A 20522-nucleotide genomic window follows, 5' to 3' on the forward strand; every position below is an offset into this window, starting at 1 on the left:
TTTGGACAAAGATTTAATAATTTTCATTTCTGAAGTAATGTATGAATACTTAGGTCAAGTTTTGTTATTACAAACTAGAGTTTTTTACAAAGATTTAATAATTTTCATTTCTGAAGTAATGTATGAATACTTAGGTCAAGTTTTGTTATTACAAACTAGAGTTTTTTACATGAAGTTTGTAAAGTAGGGAATCCATGTATTTTTATTATCTACATTCTTGGTTGAACTTAAACAGACAAAGATTTAGAAGTGAACTAGATAATATAGTGGTAGGCCCTACGCTTAATGTAGACATATAATTTAGACTCTGGCATCAGCCTCTTTCACTCTACCAACTTCTTATGCTATACAAAGTAGTAGGCCCTACATTTAATGTAGACATTTAATGTAGACTATGTCTGATATTAACATCTTTTACATCAACTTCATGGTGGTAGTAGTAGCCCTTTCATATCTTGTAATTTATATGGCAGATGTAAAGATCTTGTTTCTATGGCCGGTGCGAGGGTGTTATCTGTGTCCAGCACAATGACAGCTGCCTATACTTTCCCCAATTAATGTCAGGTACCAACTAATGTCAGGTACCCATCAGAGGTGGAGACAGGGGAAACCTAAAAACTCTTGAAATTCAAAATTCCAGCCTTTACACAGATTCAAACCTGAGACCATTTGGCTCAGAAGCCAAGCACTTTACCACTCAGCCACCATGCCCTGATGCTATACATACCTCAGCTATGAAGACTATGATCAGACATTGTGAAGCATCCAATGGAGAAAGATTAGCAAAGAGTGAGCTCAGAGTGTCATCTAGGTAGCTGGCATTAAGTCTCTTGATTGTTGGGATGCCAATAACCAAGTCCACTAGAACCAGAGAACATACATTTGATGTGGCTTCTTCACTCTTAGCTCTTTATTTTATTAATTATCTTATTATTTATCATAGATGTTAATTCAAAAAAGAAGAAGCAGACAATTACGCCCTACACATATCCTTGTGTCAATCTAGCTGTGCATGCTAATTAGAGACTCTAATAATAAGTCAGTTTTCTTGGCTTCCTCAGGCAACCTGTTCCATGCTCTAATGGAAAGAAGGAGCACTCATAAGAATCTGTCCTAGCTTATGCCTTTATCATCTGTTGTAATCACTATCCCAGAAACTTGATCCTTACCTCCTGACCTATTCCGAGACATCCTAAATATTGGTTTGAGGTACTCTGGGTGACCCTTTAAGTGAGGCAAATAGGTGTGAGTCCCAGGCAGTTCAATGTCTATCAAGTCTTCCATCTCATCACTGACAAATTGAAAGATAAAGGATAATATTTTACATAAATATATAAATAATACATACAAATTTTTTGCAAAGTTTTTATCAACTCACTCTGTCTGTCTGGTAAAAAGTTTGTACACATTATTTCTCTAACATCCAATCTCAGATGAAGCTGAAATTTGCGCAATTATTTCTATTACCTGACAACACTAGAACCAATTTTTAAAAAACACTAATTACTTAATTAACTCAATTGGTAATAAATTATTTTTTTTGGTATCTCAAACAAATTTAAGTAATTGTACTTGACTGAGGTGGTAGTATAAGCTGAATTAGTCCCCATCATAGGTCGCCACTTTAAAGTAAGTTTGAAACAAACAAAAAATTACTATACAATCTTCTATTTTCATGCACCTCACTAGCAGAGTGGTTAGAATGTCAGCTTGAGTCATGAGTTTCTTTCTTCCCCCTCCCCCCCCCCCCCTCTCCAATTTCCCCAACTCCTCCAGATAAGTGATTGGCTGATTGGATCATAGGGTATTGAGAAAGCTAAAAGCATGAAATAGCACTAAGCAAAAACAGTACCTTAAGATATTTCTAATCACACGGATTTATTTTTGTTCGTCTGGATCGATTGCAAATTTACTTACTAATTGATACAACTGCACTTAGTATAAGCTTAGTTGTTTTTCTTTTAAAGTATTTTTCATATTTTTCTTGTTGAATATAAACATAAACAATTTCTACAAGATGCTATATGTTTCTATAGGTTAATTTGTTGGAACTCTTGGGAGAAGAAGGTATACATTGGATAACAAATGACAAGAAGCCAGTATCTTATTATCTTATCTTATATAATACAGACGTTACTTCAAAAAAGAAGATGGTTATGTCCTACGCGTCATGCATTTTTTAGTTCTATTTAAACACCATTTAAGAAAAATGAAATGATTGAAAGAATATAATGAATATTTCAACTATTATTTAATATAATAACTAAACACCATTAGTGACTTATTCTATTGTTCAAGTGTTACTGGCTTTATGAATGAGAGAATGCTACCTGACTTTGCTTGTAAATAGTTTGGTACTAGTAACTTTGTGGCACTTTCATTTATTTCAGATACTTGTCTGTGTCTTGTCAGTGTCTTGTCTTTGTCTTATCTTTGTCTGTGTCTTTGTCTGTATCTTTGTCTTGTCCTCTTTTTTAATATCTCAACTTTTTGACAGGGAAGATTATTTGGATAAAATATTTTTATTACATTTGTAGATAGAAAGTAAAGTCTTACTGAAAGGAAAGTCTTACTCTAAGTGAAATCTCCCTGAAAGGGAAGTCTCACTGATAAAGTACCTGTAGATCTCTTGAGTCTTGCCTGTTTCATTTGCTGTGAGGGACAAAGTTTTATAATGCTGAATCTCGTTGATTTTGTTGGACTGAACAAAATACTGGAAAACATTGGAGGAGTTTCTCTCATCTTTGTACAGACCTGAAAATAGAATAGAACATAGACAGGCTTGGGAGAGTCAAATATAGTAGAATAGAACATATAGATACAGGCTTGGGAGAGTTACATATAATGAAAAAGAACATGGAGATACAGGCTTGGGAGAGTTAAAATATAGTAGAATAGAACATAGAGATACAGGCTTGTTAGAGTTAAAATATAGTAGAATAGAACATAGAGATACAGGCTTGGAAAAGTCAAAATATAGTAGAATAGAACATAGAGATACAGGCTTGGTAGAGTTAAAATATAGTAGAATAGAACATAGAGATACAGGCTTGGTAGAGTTAAAATATATTAGAATAGAACATAGAGATACAGGCTTGGAAAAGTCAAAATATAGTAGAATAGAACATAGAGATACAGGCTTGGTAGAGTTATAATATAGTAGTCTAGAAATAGAAATAAAAGCTTGAGTGAGTTATAGTGTAGTAAAATAGAATATAGAAATACATGGCAGGTGGTTAATTGCCAGAAAGGCTGAAGATGAAAAATTATAGAAATTAAAGTTAAATAAAAAATGATCTGCGTGCAATTATATTCTCAATGTAGGGGAGGTAATACATACATTAAATCCACAGATAATAGTCCGGACTTATGACTTGTTCATAAACAAACGTTTGAAAACAACGCAAGTAAAGAATAATGTCGCATAATATGTAAAGAGTAATGTCACATTTAAAGAATAATGTCGAATAAAAGTAGATTCTTTTTCCTTGTTTTATGAATGTTTATATTTCTTGTAATACTTTATATTTTTGGAGATAGTGTCACGAAAAAATGTATAAATTTTTAAAAAGTTGTAAACTAAAACAAAACTGAAAGGGGGTGACCAGTCTACTCCCCCCCCCCCCCAAACCAGCAATTCTCATAATCTCCTTCTTAGAAGTAGTGATGGGAACTAATTAAACTAACTTTCAAAAGTTAAACTAAAACTAGTTTTCAACTAAAATGAAGTAGTTACACTAAAAGTTTATCATGAAATTTAGAATATAGTTAAACTAAACTAAAAGAAATTAATTATACTATAACAAACATTTTTTGTTTATGGTGGGGGGGGGGGGGTTGAACTAGAAATATTTATTCATTATAAAATCAGTATTTATAATAAGGAATATATGTTTCTTACATAAACGTTAATGCACAATACAATTTTTTTTAAAAAGATGTCTAAATAAATGTGTGTGCTTGTATTTTTGCCTTCAATTAAAACCTTTAGAAAAGAATGGTACTCTTTTTTTTTTCAATTATATTAACTTATATATAACGAAAAAAAATGGAATTACTTATACCGGTAAAGTTTAGATGTATTCCTGTATTTTTGCCTTCAATTAAAACCTTTAGAAAAGAATGGTACTCTTTTTTTTTTCAATTATATTAACTTATATATAACGTAAAAAATTGAATTACTTATACCGGTAAAGTTTAGATTCTCTTTAAATAATATGCAATTAGAGTTTAAAAATTAGATCTAGTAACCAATAAAATAGAAACAAAATTGCTGGAGTTTTACCTGTATAACTATTTTATAGTGTAAAATACATGCTTGACTATGTGCTTTTTTTTTGTCTGACCACTAAAAAATATAACTAACACTATTGCATAACCGTTAAACGTTAAATGTGTACTGAAAAAAAAAAAAAACAGGGTGGTCTTGTCATTATGGACTTCATACTCAGTACACTATATAGGCCTACACGTGTACGACTATCTGGCCAGGTTGTTAAAATCAGTCTGGGCTGGGAGGGCGTGTAACTATTCTAGTGTAAAGAACATGCTTGACTAGCCATGCCTCGTCTGACCACTCCACATTAAGCAAACACTGTTGCATAAAGCGTAATGAAAAAAAAAAATGCAGGGTAGTCATCGACTACACACGTACAGTACACTACGCCTACATGTGTATGTCTAGATGACCAGGTTGTTATAATCAGTTGGACACAGTCTATTTACTTTATGGTCAAGAGAGGGTGTAGAGTTGGTTATCCTAATGCTTTAAGATCTATATAGGCCTAACTGTCTTAAGACTATAAAATTGGTGTACTTGACGTTCCTGCAGTTAAAAAATTATTGTTTGCCGCAATGAATTGTTGTTTGTTTGTAAAATGTTTGACATGTTTCGGATGTTCCTTCAGAGTTGAAGATAATTACTTCCTAGTCCAAACCTCCCGCAGGGACGACGGGAGCGGGCAGGGTTTGAACCCGGGACCATCGATAAATCTGAACGACAGTCCAGCGTACAAACCGCACGACCAGGCAGCCATACAATGGCATTAACTTTTTTTTTTTAACTTAAACTAAAAGTTTCTAACTTTTTAGTGAACTTTTGCCCATCACTACTTAGAAGTACGATTTATTTTCAATCCTGGCCCCATTCTCTGTAACTCGACTCATCCCCCCACACACACACACCAACACAGACTTGTACTTTATTCTCTTTACTGAAGTACAAAACTATTCCACAATACATTTTGTTGTTCAGCTTTTTGGAGAAAGGGGGGTGGGGGGAGGAATTTAAACGATTTCATTGCGTGGTCTAGAATATCTCCCCCCCCCCCATCTTGTCTTATCTATTGGCTGATTGTAGGCCTATAATCTTTCAAATATGCAAGACTTCCTGGTTTATTAATAGTAGTGAATTTGCTGCGGTCTTTGTATGTATGTATGCATCTATCTATGTATGTGATATACAAAGACCGCATCATAAACAATGATATTAGAGACAGGATTAGTAGGCCTACAGCAAATGGACCCTACGATGACCTTCAAACTACTGTCAAAAAAAAAAAAAAAGCAAACTAAAACTAAATGGCCATATCAAACCCTGCCCGCTCCCATCCCCCGTCGTCCTGCGGGAGGTTTGGACTAGGAAGTAAAACTATCTTCAACTCTGAAGGAACATCCGAAATATGTAAAACATTTTACAAAACATCACGAGACCTTCCTTCGGGAAAAAGTACCAGGAAAAAGAAGAAGAAGCAGACAGAAAGTGATGGGAAGATAAAATAAAGAATGGACGGGCCTGCCACTGAAAGAGATTCTATCCAAGCCAAAAGACAGTGGAATGGAGAAAGATGGTTTACAGATCTTGTGTGGTGCCCCAACAGACTAAGAGATAGGTGAAGGTGAAGCGTATTTGCTGCACAGCCTTTGAGTCTGCCAACAGTGAGACATAGTCATCAGTTCTAGGCTATAGTCCCAATGGTTTATGTGACCAATACAGAAAACTTTGAGGTGGGTGGCTGAATTGTTAAGCGCTTGGCTTCTGAACCTGGAGATCCTGGGTTCGAATCTAGGTGGAACTTTGAATTTCGGGATGTTTAGGGCGCATCTGGGTCCATCCAGCTCTAATGGGTACCTGACTTTAGTAGGGGAAATGTAAAGGCGGTTGGTCGTTGTGCTGGCCACATGACACCCTCGTTAACCGTAGGCCACACAAACAGATGACCTTTACATCATCTGCGCTATAGCAAGGTCTGAACGGGGAACTTTACTTTTACAGAAAACTTTAACAACGCCCTCACCCCTCTATTCATTTTCTGTTCCGCTTTTTGGACCAAACATCCGCCATAAAATGTCTTCACATCGATGTGCTGATCTTAAACAAATGTCTTCACATCAATGTGTCTGGTCTTAAACAAATGTCTTCACATCAATGTGTCTGGTCTTAAACAAATGTCTTCACATCAATGTGTCTGGTCTTAAACAAATGTATTCACATCAATGTGTCTGGTCTTAAACAAATGTCTTCACATCAATGTGTCTGGTCTTAAACAAATGTCTTCACATCAATGTGTCTGGTCTTAAACAATCGTCCATAATTAATTGATTTCTATCGCAACGTATTTCTTGCAAGTAACATTTGATATAAACATGTGATATAGAGATGTTCATATGTGTAACATACAGAGATGTGATATGCATATGTGTAATATGCAGAGATGTCATATGTATGTGTGTAACAAACAGTGATGAGATATGCATGTGTAACATACAGAGATGTGATATGCATATTTGTAGCATACAGAGATGTAATGTGTATGATGTCTAGCAGTCATATGCTTTTATTGGTTTAATGATAATAATTGAATCAAAAGTTTTTCACTGCAAATCTGCCATTTACAGATTTGTCATGAACAGATGTGTGATGATGAAAAGATGTGTGATGAACAGATGTGTGATGAACAGATGTGTGATGAACAGATGTGTGATGATGAACAGATGTATTATGAACAGATGTGTGATGAACAGATGTGTGATGAAGAGATGTGTGATGAACAGATGTGTGATGAACAGATGTGTGATGAACAGATGTGTGATGATGAACAGATGTATTATGAACAGATGTGTGATGAACAGATGTGTGATGAACAGATGTGTGTTGATGAAAAGATGTGTGATGAACAGATGTGTGATGAAGAGATGTGTGATGAACAGATGTGTGTTGATGAAAAGATGTGTGATGAACAGATGTGTGATGAAGAGATGTGTGATGAACAGATGTGTGATGAACAGATGTGTGATGAACAGATGTGTGATGAACAGATGTGTGATGAAGAGATGTGTGATGAACAGATGTGTGATGAACAGATGTGTGATGAAGAACAGATGTGTGATGAACAGATGTGTGATGAAGAAGAGTTGTGTGATGTACAGATGTGTTATGAACACAGTGAGATATACAGAGACACAATGTCCAGAGACGTGATACAGAGACAGTCAAGTAATTTGATGCTCCGCTTGACCATGTAAAGATCGTCTGCTTTGTGACATATAATCCTTCAAAGCGTTGCCTAACTGTTGTTTCCCCCCAATGACGTCATCGCCTATCCCAACAATGCCACTGATCTCTTTGTATTACTTCCAGTTCACACAAATGGGTCTACTCCTGAACCATATACACGAGCCTTAAACATCATTCGACTGTGTCCGCGCGAGGGGGGAACTCAAGCGCAGCTAATCGATAGTGCCATTTTGTATTGATTGAAAAAAACTTCATTGTTTACCTTAGTGATGCAACTCACTAAAATAAACTTACAGGAGACAAGAGTTCTTGCCCTCGTCTGGATCTTTCATTGTAATATACAAATGTAACGCAGCTTAACAGGAATTCACAGCCTCAAACAATGTTGTTGTTTTTTTTATTGAAAACCACACGATTCTTCTCCCTTGTCTTATAATTAGATCAATGTCAGTACGTGTATTATTGGAAGTATGAAAATAATGCTTAACTAGCTGATTTGTTCTGGGGTCGATTCATTTCTATTTAATTAAAGAGAGTTCCTAAAAGGAAACGCGGTGGCTGAGTGGTAAAGCGCTTGGCTTCCAAACCAGAGGTTCCGGGTTCGACTCCTGATGATGACCAGTGTTTATCCAGCTCTAATGGGTGCCTGGCATTAGTTGGGGAAAAGTTTCGGCGGTTGGTCATTGTGCAAGCCACATGATACCCTTGTTAACTCTTTCTTTCCGTAATTATTTACCACATTCTGGTGGAATCAACGCTGGTATCGTCAGTTAGGAGAGAAAGAGTTAACCGTGGGCCGCAGAAACCTTTACATCATCTCCCCTATAGATCGCAAGGTCTGAAAGGGGAAGTGGGGTTACTAAAAAACGAAAACAAAAGTGTCTAATTAGAGTGTAATACAATTTGTCAACGGCGTCAAAAGAATTTCGCAGCTGTCGCTATTTTTCCTTGTCTTCAAACTTTTGTAGAAATAAAGAAACATTTGTTTGAGAAGAAAGAAGATGTATGTGATCACAAATACAGATGTATGTCATCACAAAAACAGATGTATGTCATCACAAATACAGATGTATGTCATCACAAATAGAGATGTATGTCATCACAAATACAGATGTATGTCATCACAAATACAGATGTATGTCATCACAAATACAGATTATTGTCTTCACCAAATACATATTATTGTCTTCACCACATAGAGATTTTCGTCGTGACAAATTCAAAATATCTCGTCACAAATGAAGAAAACAAATATATCAATGTCATGAGCAAAGTGATTTGGTCACCGTACAGAATTTCAGAGTTAACTTTTCTTAACGTAGAGCTATTGTGGTACTTTCTTTGTTCCGTGGCGTGTCAACTCATTGGAACCTTGTTTTTGTTTTGTTTTGTTTTCTTTTAGTATTATATTCCAGTTCACCGGAAGGTCAGGAAACGCTTTTTTTTTTTTTAAAGGCAATGCTATGTAAAGGAAAACCATAAGTGTGTTTTAGCGCCGGTTGGTTTTATGCAGTTTGTCCGACCATCAAGACCTGAAAAATACAGAACTCAAAGAGCGCTTTTGAAAAATACTCCACCAGCGCCCATTCAATGCTCAAAATAGTAAAGTCTATTTTGGACTTGTAAGAGCGAACTCTTCTATTCTTAAAATCAAATTTACCGAACTCTTCTATTCTTAAAATCAAATAAACTTTTTTTTTTTAAGCATACATTATTATTAAAGCACTAGTGAAAGGTTTTCTATTTAGCACCTTGATATCCCCCGCCTCCTCAACATTTCACAGCTAAACCAATGGGCTAAACACAATAGTTTTATTTATAGGTAAGTGTTTAACCTTCGGCAAATAGATCAATCAATAACTTTAAATCATTTTGTTGGCTTTTTATTGCGGAGCACAACCATTTCCTCTCGAACTTCACAGTATAGGTATAATATTGTTATAAACCTGGTGGTGGCACAGATGGGGGTAGTGGTGTGTGTGTGTGTAGTCAGCCGACGCTAATCGCCCCAGCGTTAGACGAGTGGTCAACCGTGACGAGTCACGACGGTCAGTCGAGACGAGAGTCAACATGACGGTTCGGGAGCGTCACGGGGGATGTAGTCACCTGACCACCCAGAATGGTCGAGCGACGTTCTGTCCGGTTCTAGAAGGCCAGTAGGGACCCTATATAAAGAGCGCAGGTGTCGCAGTCAAGACGGTTCAGAAAAGGGTTCACTACAGTCCGGTCGACTACAGCACAGTTCAGTGAGGTTCAGCGGTGTGGTTTTGTACGGAGCATTGCGACGGTTCAGTGCGGAGTACTCTACAGTCCGGTCGACTACAGCACAGTTCAGTGAGGTTCAGCGGTGTGGTTTTGTACGGAGCATTGCGACGGTTCAGTGCGGAGTACTCTACAGTCCGGTCGACTACAGCACAGTTCAGTGAGGTTCAGCGGTGTGGTTTTGTACGGAGCATTGCGACGGTTCAGTGCGGAGTACTGTCAAGTACAGTCAAGAGGAACGGCTTCTTGATCTTGGTCTGTGATCGAGTCCGACACAACGAGCCAAGTGTGTGAAGTCAGTCCTGAACTGTTGAACCCAGTGCAAGCCCGGAACGAGACGGAGAGGCCAGTGCAAGAGTTGATACGGCGGTACGGTTGATACGGAGAGTGTTACGTGTTGCCAATTGTTCAGTATTGGCTGCAATTTATTTTACATTTAAGCGTTCCGTTACTTTGGAGCCCTGAGTTGTCAAGTTCTTTAAATTGGTGGTGTATGGTGCAGTTTGCAAAGAGCCTGGATGGTGAGAATCGTATCAATATATATAGGTCTGGGGACACAGCACAACGTTTCAACGCTTACAATGTATGCTATAAATAGATTCTTCAAGACTGCAAGCTTTCTTCATAAAAGGTCCCAAAAAAAAAAAACACTCTAGATTTATGTTGGACAAGCACAAAGTAGAATATAGCCCATTGGATAACTGGAAAGTAATTGGGCCTAAGTGACAGGTGGCGCGGTGACTGAGCGGTAAAGCGCTTGGCTTCCAAACCCTTGGTCCCGGGTTCGAATTCTGGTGAAGACTTGGATTTTTAATTTCGGGATCTTTGGGCGCTTTTTAATGGCTAAGTGAAAAAAACAACAACAGCAGCAAACTAAGAAGTGTAAAATTTAATCGCGTTAGTTTAAATTGTAGATAAAGGGCAATTAATAGGTGTAGTGTTTATTTTGAAGTGTGATTATAAAAATGTTTACATCCCACTAACATAGGGGTTCTCAACCTGTGGATCGCGACCCCCTTGGGGATCGATTGACGATTTGCCAGGAGTCGCCTAAGACCATCAAAAAATAAGGATTGTTATTGTCTATTCTTCTATTGCTGTGTGTGTCTAGGGAAGGGGGGGGGGGGCGCGGCAGAGTGGGAGATTGTAAAAAGGGGTCGCCGAGCTTAAAAGGTTGAGAACCGCTGCGTGACAAACATGTATCCGCTAAAATTATTTGAATGAAATTGTTTCTTCTAATGGATTGTTGTCTTTGCGAGACATCCCTCTTGTCGACAAGGAATACATTGTATTAGTGTGGGGGATAAATAGTGGTCTTGTATGGAAGAACACTTTTGTATTAAAGTAAAAAATAAGAACGCGCTAGCTTGAGACACAACTCTATGTTACTTCAGAAAACACAATGCATTACTGCGACTGGTGGTCGGGTGTACAATGTGAAGGGCATGTGAAGGGCATGTGAAGGGCATGACTTGGTCGTGCAACAGCTTTGGTCATTTGTTTCAATACAAACTGAAATCTCTCATTTCTGTATAACAATAGGACAAGACGCACAACACAATAGCCTGTAGGATAAGAACGTGTTTGAACGTGTAAGCAATACTAAAAAAAAAAAAAAAAATAGCTTGTTCGTAAGTAATTTAACATACAGTCCTACATCGCTGCCTGGTTAAGCCACGTGAACATTACAAATAAGAAAATAAAGTAAGATCTTAAACGCTGCTGGTAAAATCACTGGCAACAACAACCGTGAGAGAAAAAACATTATAAAGAAAGATGGGTTTTAGAACATAAACACTTTTTTAAGGCATAGGGTTGTAATATTTTACCATCACATAAAAGCAGGGGCGGACTGGCTATATGGGCAATTGGGCTAATGCCCGGTGGGCCGGTACCAAAATGGGCCTGTGGGGCCACTGAAAAGACCACATGGATGCTACTATGTATCAAATTCTTTTTTTTATGATATGATATATACAAAATACTAATTTAATCTAACACATTTTCTTAAATAATGTAATAGCCTACATCTGTTGACAGCGCTACTAGTAGGCTTCATCCTTTTATAGGGTACACACTGAGTGATTAAAAAGCAACATAAGTCCTATATTTCTTTTTAAGATATAGAGTTTAATATATGCAGGCGTACAGTTATCGTTGCATAATCAAACTTAGCCTAGTGATTTTGCGGACAGATAGACCTAGAATTCGAATCACATCATATGATATACAATTTATGAGCCGGATTGTTAAGAATTGCTCTGCCCGATTTTGACATCCTGGCCGACTTTAACACCCAGTCCGCCCCCTGCCAAAAAGTCATGTTTATTTGTAGAATGTTGACATGTTTCTGATGTTTTCTTCAATGTTGAAGATAATTTACTTTCTAGTCCAAACCTCCTGCAGGAAGACGGGGGATGGCAGTGGGCAGGGTATGAACCCGGGACCATCAAGATGTCCAAACAACAGTCCAGAGCACATATCACACGACCAGGCAACCATAAAAGTAATCGAAGATAAAAACAAAGACCTCGATTATTCCCTTGCCAATTAAATTAGTGCATACAAGTTCGCAGATCGCAATGTTTGCCTGTGACTGTTATATGAATATAAATGCGTTGTTGTGCTATTTTGTTTTGCGTAGTCCACTGGATGAAAACATATTGCTATCAGAATAATACAGATAGTATCATTAATATTTCTCGGAATCTTTTCAACGTAATGTGACACACCCAATTATTGCGTTATGGGTGTTTCGCGAGAAAAACAAAAGCACTCCACAAGTAAATCTATTATTGTGTTGAAAAGTAATTAGCACAGGTCTATCAACAGGTAGGTAGGTAAAATGACCTTTTTTTTCAATTTTTTTAATTTCGTGCAATAATTTGTAAATGCCTTGACACAAAATCAGTTTTAAAACTAATTTGTAAAGTAGACATATTGATATAAATATAAGATGCAAATATGTTAGTAACCTAGCTTTAACAGGCCATAGAAGCTTAAAGGGGGGGGGGGATTGCCGCACATTACACTATCAGCACAGGTCTATCAACAGTTAATTGTCAGCACAGGTCTATCAACAGTTACTAGTCAGCACAGATCTATCAACAGTTATTAGTCAGCACAGATCTATCAACAGTTATCAGTGAGCACAGGTCTATCAACAGTTATTTGTCAGCACAGGTCTATCAACAGGTATTATCACAGGTCTATCAACAGGTATTATCACAGGTCTATCAACAGGTATTAGCACAGGCCTATCAACAGTTATTAGTCAGCACAGGTCTATCAATCGTTATTAGTGAGCACAGATCTATCAACAGTTATTAGTGAGCACATGTCTATCAACAGTTATTTGTCTATCAACAGGTATTAGCCCAGGTCTATCAACAGGTATTAGCCCAGGTCTATCAACAGGTATTAGCCCAGGTCTATCAACAGGTATTAGCCCAGGTCTATCAACAGGTATTAGCCCAGGTCTATCAACAGGTATTAAACTCAACACATTCTAAAACATCCTGTTGCTACTTAACTGCCAGCTAATATCTTCAACTAGATAATGTCTTCTATCTGTAAGCTTTAAGACATGTAACACTACAAAGAACTCGGCTCCTACCTTCTTTACTGCCTAGAAATATCTTCAACTGGATCCATAAAGTGACCATGGAGAAGATGACCATGACGAACATCAGGGTTCTGTTTAGGCACTTCATTATTACACACCTCTGGTCAGCGCGCGTGCTTCAGTGGCCACTCTCCCACATCAGGTAGAGCTGTGACACGATGACAGACAAATAATGAGAGCAGTAAAACAACGGCTGCTCGTGTGGGTTAATTGACGATAGTCTCGCCTTTCAGCACTATATGATTCAAAGCCCCAGCAGTTGTAGAAGTTAGCTACGTTAATCCACTTTGGCCCGCTAAACGGAGGACAGGTCAAAAATCGTACCAGAGACGCGCACGCACACAGGCGCGCTGGGACAAAGGACATTTTTTATCAAGACCAGATGTAGGTCTCGTGGAGAGCTGGCAGTGGTAGACGGTCAGTCAAGCGAGGCGACACGGAGAACACTGCGGTACCCTTACAGTTAGATCATTAATAGGCCTACAGTTTACCAGAAGTAGTTCAAGACAAAGAGGGGAGTGGACAAAAAGTATGTGGGGAGAGGGGGGGGGACCAGAAACCAAGTATTTTATTGCTTCCGTCTACTCGTAATGCAACGCAGGTAAAGCCCTCGCCACCCCCTACTAATACAGATCAGTTGACGATCTGTTTTCTATGCCAAGTTCTCACACCATCAAAGCCATATTTGTGTGTGTCAGATGCCTGTTAGCGCTAGAACAGAATCATTTACTTGTCAGATAAAGATTGATAAGAACACATGTTTCAAGAATTCACACTTACGTTAGACAGATATTTTATAGATGTAATAAGACATTTATATACATATAAATCATGTAGCTATGTTTGGACTGTTGAACTGGTTACTTTCACCCTGACGTATTTACCATTAGTTCTCTATTAGCCTATATTCTTACTGAATACGTTGATGAGGCTTATTATTTACTGTTATATTTCTGATAGTTTGTATGCACTTTTTTCCCCCAAATGACACTTCAAGGTAAAGACAATGATATTATTGTGTAGCCCATAAGTTTGTATGATTAGAAATTATCTCCTGCGGATTTATTAAAGTGTTTTATTGTCTGTCATGTAGAGAAGACGAGTTGTCTCGTAATGATGAAGATGCTTATCTAGAAGTGAAATGTACACAAGTGAAATTATTTCTTTCCAAATTTACTTTCATGGAACACTCTATCAACAAAATCATTGCAGAATAAAACAACAACAAAGGTCAACTGTTGATTGTCAAATTAATCTTCCAACTCTTTAAGTGATCAGGAGGTGCGCAGGCTAAGAGGTCCGGGGTTCGAATCTCGGTGAAGACTGGGATTTTTTAATTTCGTGATCTTTGGGCGCCTCTGAGTTCACCCTGCTCTAATGGGCGCCTCTGAGTCCACCCAGCTCTAATGGGCGCCTCTGAGTCCACCCAGCTCTAATGGGCGCCTCTGAGTCCACCCAGCTCTAATGGGCGCCTCTGAGCCCACCCAGCTCTAATGGACGCCTCTGAGCCCACCCAGCTCTAATGGGCGCCTCTGAGTCCACCCAGCTCTAATGGGCGCCTCTGAGTCCACCCAGCTCTAAATGGCGCCTCTGAGCCCACCCAGCTCTAATGGGCGCCTCTGAGCCCACCCAGCTCTAATGGGCGCCTCTGAGTCCACCCAGCTCTAATGGGCGCCTCTGAGTCCACCCAGCTCTAATGGGCGCCTCTGAGCCCACCCAGCTATAATGGGCGCTTCTAAGTCCACCCAGCTCTAATGGGCGCCTCTGAGTCCATCCAGCTCTAATGGGCGCCTCTGAGCCCACCCAGCTCTAATGGGCGCCTCTGAGTCCACTCAGCTCTAAAGGGCGCCTCTGAGCCCACCCAGCTCTAATGGGCGCCTCTGAGTCCACCCAACTCTAAAGGGTACTTGACATTAGTGGGGGAAAAGTATAGGCGGTTGGTCGTTGTGCTGGTCACATGAACCCTAGTGTTCCGCGAGGCATGAATAGGTGTTCCACGAACTACTGGAGGCCACTACGTGAGTTAATCTCTTTAACAAAAAAAAAAAAAGCAATCTGTTCCGCTAAATATTCCGAACGTGCAAAGTATTCCTTTAGGGAAAAAGTTTGGGAAACACTGCTATGAATGACCCTCTTTCAAGAAGCTATTTTTTTTTTAATTTTGAACCGTTTTTCTTATCTCATTCCCCCCAAGACCAGATCTAGGTCTCTCATTGAACAAACACATTAATCAAAGAACAATAGATTCCGAAACGTGAGGGCGCAGTAGTGCAAGAATTTCTAGCCACTACAAAAAAACAGTGTGCCAAGAAGTGACGTGTCGCCCGCGCTCGTCTCCTCGCTTTACTGGGTGAAACTGTACACGCCAAACTGTTCCGTGACTTACATTCACTTGTAGATATGATTTCTTTAAGCGCCCCTATTAGGTAGAACAAACACCTACGGAATCGGTGTTAACTGCGCAAAGATATCGATCACTTGATACTGTTAACCCTTAAAGTGCTGAACTGCTTTACAATGAGTGCATACACAATCCTGATGTTTAGAGGTTAAACTACCACACGCGTTTTAAGGGTTAACGCTGCTTTTTTTTTTTTTTTTTTTTTTTTTTTTTTATCTCGAAATGCAATGTTTGTTTTTTTTTCATGTTTCCGATGTTCCTTCATAATTGAAGCTCATTACATCCTAGCCCAGCGGTTCTCAACCTTTTAAGCTCGGCGACCCCCTTTTTACAATCCCCCACTCTGCCACGACCCCCCCCCCCTTTACACAAATACAGAATTGTAGGGTAGACAATAAAAATCCATATTTTCGATGGTCCTAGGCGACCCCTGGCAAATTGTCAATCGACCCCCAAAGGGGTCGCGACCTACAGGTTGAGAACCCCTGTCCTAGCCTAAACCTCCTCTTTTTCACGACACTCACACAGTCGGTAGCACTGCTTAACAATTTTGTCAGAGACACCAGTCGGTAGCACTGCTTAACTAGTTTGTCAGAGACACCAGTCGGTAGCACTGCTTAACTAGTTTGTCAGAGACACCAGTCGGTAGCACTGCTTAACTAGTTTGTCAGAGACACCAGTCGGAAGCACTGCTTAACCAGTTTGTCAGAGACACCAGTCGGTAGCACTGCTTAACAAGTTTGTCAGAGACACCAGTCGGTAGCACTGCTTAACCAGTTTGTCAAAGACACCAGTCGGTAGCACTGCTTAACCAGTTTGTCAGAGACACCAGTCGGTAGCACTGCTTAACAAGTTTGTCAGAGACACCAGTCGGTAGCACTGCTTAACTAGTTTGTCAGAGACACCAGTCGGAAGCACTGCTTAACCAGTTTGTCAGAGACACCAATCGGTAGCACTGCTTAACAAGTTTGTCAGAGACACCAGTCGGTAGCACTGCTTAACCAGTTTGTCAAAGACACCAGTCGGTAGCACTGCTTAACCAGTTTGTCAGAGACACCAGTCGGTAGCACTGCTTAACAAGTTTGTCAGAGACACCAGTCGGTAGCACTGCTTAACAAGTTTGTCAGAGACACCAGTCGGTAGCACTGCTTAACAAGTTTGTCAGAGACACCAGTCGGTAGCACTGCTTAACAAGTTTGTCAGAGACACCAGTCGGTAGCACTGCTTAACAAGTTTGTCAGAGACAATATAGCGCGATGGCTGAGCGGTAAAGCGCTTGGCTTTCCAGGTTCGAATCCTGGTGAAGACTGGGATTTTAATTATATTAGGATATAGTGTTCACAGTATGTACATTTATCGATACATTGTTTGTAAAAATGTTTTACGTTTCGGATGTTCCTTCATAGTTGAAGATGGTTAACTTCCTAGTCCAAACCTCCCGCAGGACGACGGGGGATGGGAGAGGGCAGGGTTTGAACCCTCGACCGTCGATAAATCCGAACGACAGTCCAACGCGCAAACCGCACGACCAGGCAGCCATCAATCTCAAAGTAAAGATTGACTTTGAGTACATGTAGACTTAGAATTGGTATAGAAATGCCCGGGACGATTTTGACACCCAGTTCGTAACGGGTGCCTGACATTAGTTGTGGAAAAGTAAAGGCGGTTGGTCGTTGTGCTGGCCACATGACACCCTCGTTAACTGTTGGCCATAGAAACAGATGATCTTCACACCATCTGCGCTATAGATAGGTTTGAATGGGGGAACATACATTTTACGGACTCACAATATAGATTCCAAACATTAAGGATGATTGCAGAGTTTCACGTGGTTAGGCCAACCAGGTTGCGACCTGCTTATTGTTTCACACCTAATGCAGACAAAGCCTATGTCCGCTGAGGGTCTAGGAGTCACAGTGATCAATCAATACATGGTAGTTACGATCATGATGTTCTAATACAGTGTTTCCCAAACTTTTTCCTAAACGGAACACTTTCCACATTCTGAGTATGAAACGGAACACTTTGCTTATTTTTTTTTAGAGATATTAATTCACATGGTTGCCTACTAGTTAACTATTTCAGTAGTTCGAGGAACACCTATTCAGGCCTCGCGGAACACTGGGGTTCCGCGGAACACAGTTTGGGAAACACTGCTCTGATAAAATAGAATGACAATACACACATGGCATAGGTAATGTCATGATAGGATTTCGATAATTATAATGATATCATTATCCACCTTAGGGCCGGCCTTGGATAATTCGGGGCCTTAGGCGAAGCTAATAGGGTTCCCCCAAATGAAATAGAAAAAAAAATAAGACCGAAAAAAACGCAATGATTTTTTTAAAGTCCTGTATCTATATCTAAATCAACAAATAAGTTAAATTCATATAGCACTAAAGTGCTTCATGGACGATTCATGATCACCAGACTAGAGATTACGTTTCGACATTCACCAAAAGGAAGAAACAATGGTCTTCTAACTATAAATTCTAACACACATGTAATCTAACAAGTAGCCTAGATCTAAACATTCGCTAATAAATCTTGAATCATATTAGAGGCTGTTGGAGCTAGGCTAGCAGACATAAGAACCATACAGTTCTGCTATGTTTGATATTTGATCCAAGTTTCGCTTTTTTTCTGTGCGCCACTATGCCTAAGGCCGGCCCTGATTTCAGTCTAAATTGTCTAAAATTAAATCTATAGGACCTACCTAAATTCTAGATCTATGCCATTATGGTGGCGCTCGCACAACTTATTACTATATTTAATATAAGATTATTAGATCTTGATCTAGAATATAGATCTAGATCTATACTAGGCCTAATAATTTAATAAAATATTATTGTTGTTGTTGTTTTGTTTGATTGGTGTTTTTTTTTTTAGATTCTTGATATAGAGTCTAGATCTACAGATCAAAATATGGACCTCTAGGGCTAGATCTAGATCTATAACCTAATAAACTCATATCAAGTTTAAAGATGTATTTAGAATCTAGATCTATTTCATTTTGTTCTACGAAAGATTGCTGTCGATTCCTGTCCTTTTCGTCTAGACTTATATAGCAAGCTATTCAGTTTACCCCTGAATTCGGTAATTTCCAATTTTTCTGAACTTGCGCATTTAATATGATTTATTTTAAATTCCATTTTTTTTAAATTTGGGCTCCTCAAATTGTTATTCTTGTCACAGTTGACCTTCGACCCGTGGGAAACATTTTAAGTTTACCGGTAAAATAAGAAAGAAATTACAAATTAAATCTCTAGTTTATTTGCGTCTATTTTTTTTTCCTTTTTGCTTTTTTGAGATCATGGGTTCTAATATGCATACTCTGTTTGGGACCCCTCAACTTAAGAAAATATTAAGAAACTGGAACAGACACACAATAGAGCAGTGAGATTCATAAACGAATTTTCACATTTGACTAGAGTAACATCGCTAAATTTAGAAAGCCTTCAGGATAGAAGACTTAAAAGTAAAGTAGCAATTATTCATAGAACGCACTGAACCGAAGTATTGAAGAAATGTTTGTAAAATGTTTTACATGTTTCAGATGTTCCTTCAGAGTTGAAGATAGTTTACTTCCTAGTCTAAACCTCCCGCTGTACGACGGGGGGATGGGGAGCGGGCAGGGTAATAATCTTCTTTTTTTTTTTTTGGAAGTAAAGTCTGTATTTTATAAAATAAGCTATATAAGATATTTTATAAAGATAAGCTATACTTTGCAACAAATGTACATTAGGCCTACCTTTCCTGCTCACAAAGGAAATGGAGGCATTATTTTAATGGCTAAAAAATCGGTTGTATTATTATTAGTTATTTCAAATCTGAGTAGAGCTATATATAGTTCGTCCATCGTGGTTCGATGATGACCAGTTTGTCATCCAGGGGGCTGAGGGCTTTGCACTGGGGTTTTATGCCTCCTCGTGTGGCTGGTGAGACCTATGTGAGCCCGGAATGTTCGGCTGCACACTGGGCAGGTTTTTCCAGCTGGAGCTAGTGTCGTTTTTCTTGCTTTTCTTTTCTGGCGTTTTTCTTCTGCCTGCGTTGTTCTTTTTTCCTCAGCAACCTGTGCGACAGTTTTCACAGCGCGACGCCATGATGCTCTGTCATGTGCCCCTGTCTCCCAGGTGCCAGGGTCTATTCTGAACGCCTTCAGAGAAGCTTTGAGGGTGTCCCTGAAGCGCTTTCTTTGCCCACCTTGCGAGCGCTTTCCTTCGCTTAGTTGGCCATACAAGAGTCGTTTTGGGATGCGGTGGTCTTCCATTCTGTATGTAGAGCTATTATTAACATAAAAGACTTTATTACCAATATTTTTAGAAATTAAATTATTAAAATGAAGTGACGTCGAGTAAAGTAGGCCTACCATCGTTTTATTGACGTCTTTAGCGTAAAAACATCTGGCATAATGATCAAATGTCTCTCGTACTTCATTATTGACTCATCTCATCCCTTCATAGTTTTATTGTATTCGACAGGCATCTTCTTACTAGGGCAGGGGGTTCTCAACGTGTGGATCGCGACCACCTTGGGGGTTGATTGACGATTTGCCAGGGGTCGCCAAAGACCATCGAAAAAATGAATTGTTTTTGTCTATTCTTCTATTGCTGTGTGTATGTGTGGTTAGGGGGGGGGGGTCGCAGCAGAGTGGGGGATTGTAAAAAGGGGTCGCCGAGCTTTAAAGGTTGAGAACCGCTGTACTAGGGGAAGTA

General features: G+C 39.1%; 1 protein-coding gene across 2 annotated transcripts in view; it reads right to left on the bottom strand.

The window, feature by feature from the left end:
- The window catches only part of LOC106075479 (alpha-1,3-mannosyl-glycoprotein 4-beta-N-acetylglucosaminyltransferase A-like), a 33727-nt gene extending 14868 nt beyond the window's left edge, over window positions 1-18859 (bottom strand). The window contains exons 1-5 of one of the 2 annotated variants that reach the window (XM_056039267.1): window positions 18524-18859; window positions 13395-13551; window positions 2619-2754; window positions 1170-1291; window positions 728-861 (exon numbers count right to left, since the gene is read on the bottom strand). In XM_056039267.1, the coding sequence (XP_055895242.1) occupies window positions 728-861; window positions 1170-1291; window positions 2619-2754; window positions 13395-13491 (489 nt within the window). In that variant the 5' untranslated portion in view covers window positions 13492-13551; window positions 18524-18859. Of the gene's footprint in view, window positions 1-727; window positions 862-1169; window positions 1292-2618; window positions 2755-13394; window positions 13824-18523 lie in introns of those variants that run through there. The other variant, XM_056039268.1, reaches the window with a different exon arrangement.
- Between the last annotated feature and the right edge of the window lie 1663 nt (window positions 18860-20522).

Source organism: Biomphalaria glabrata, chromosome 8, assembly GCF_947242115.1.
Source record: "Biomphalaria glabrata chromosome 8, xgBioGlab47.1, whole genome shotgun sequence".
Taxonomy (NCBI): Eukaryota; Metazoa; Mollusca; class Gastropoda; family Planorbidae; genus Biomphalaria; species Biomphalaria glabrata.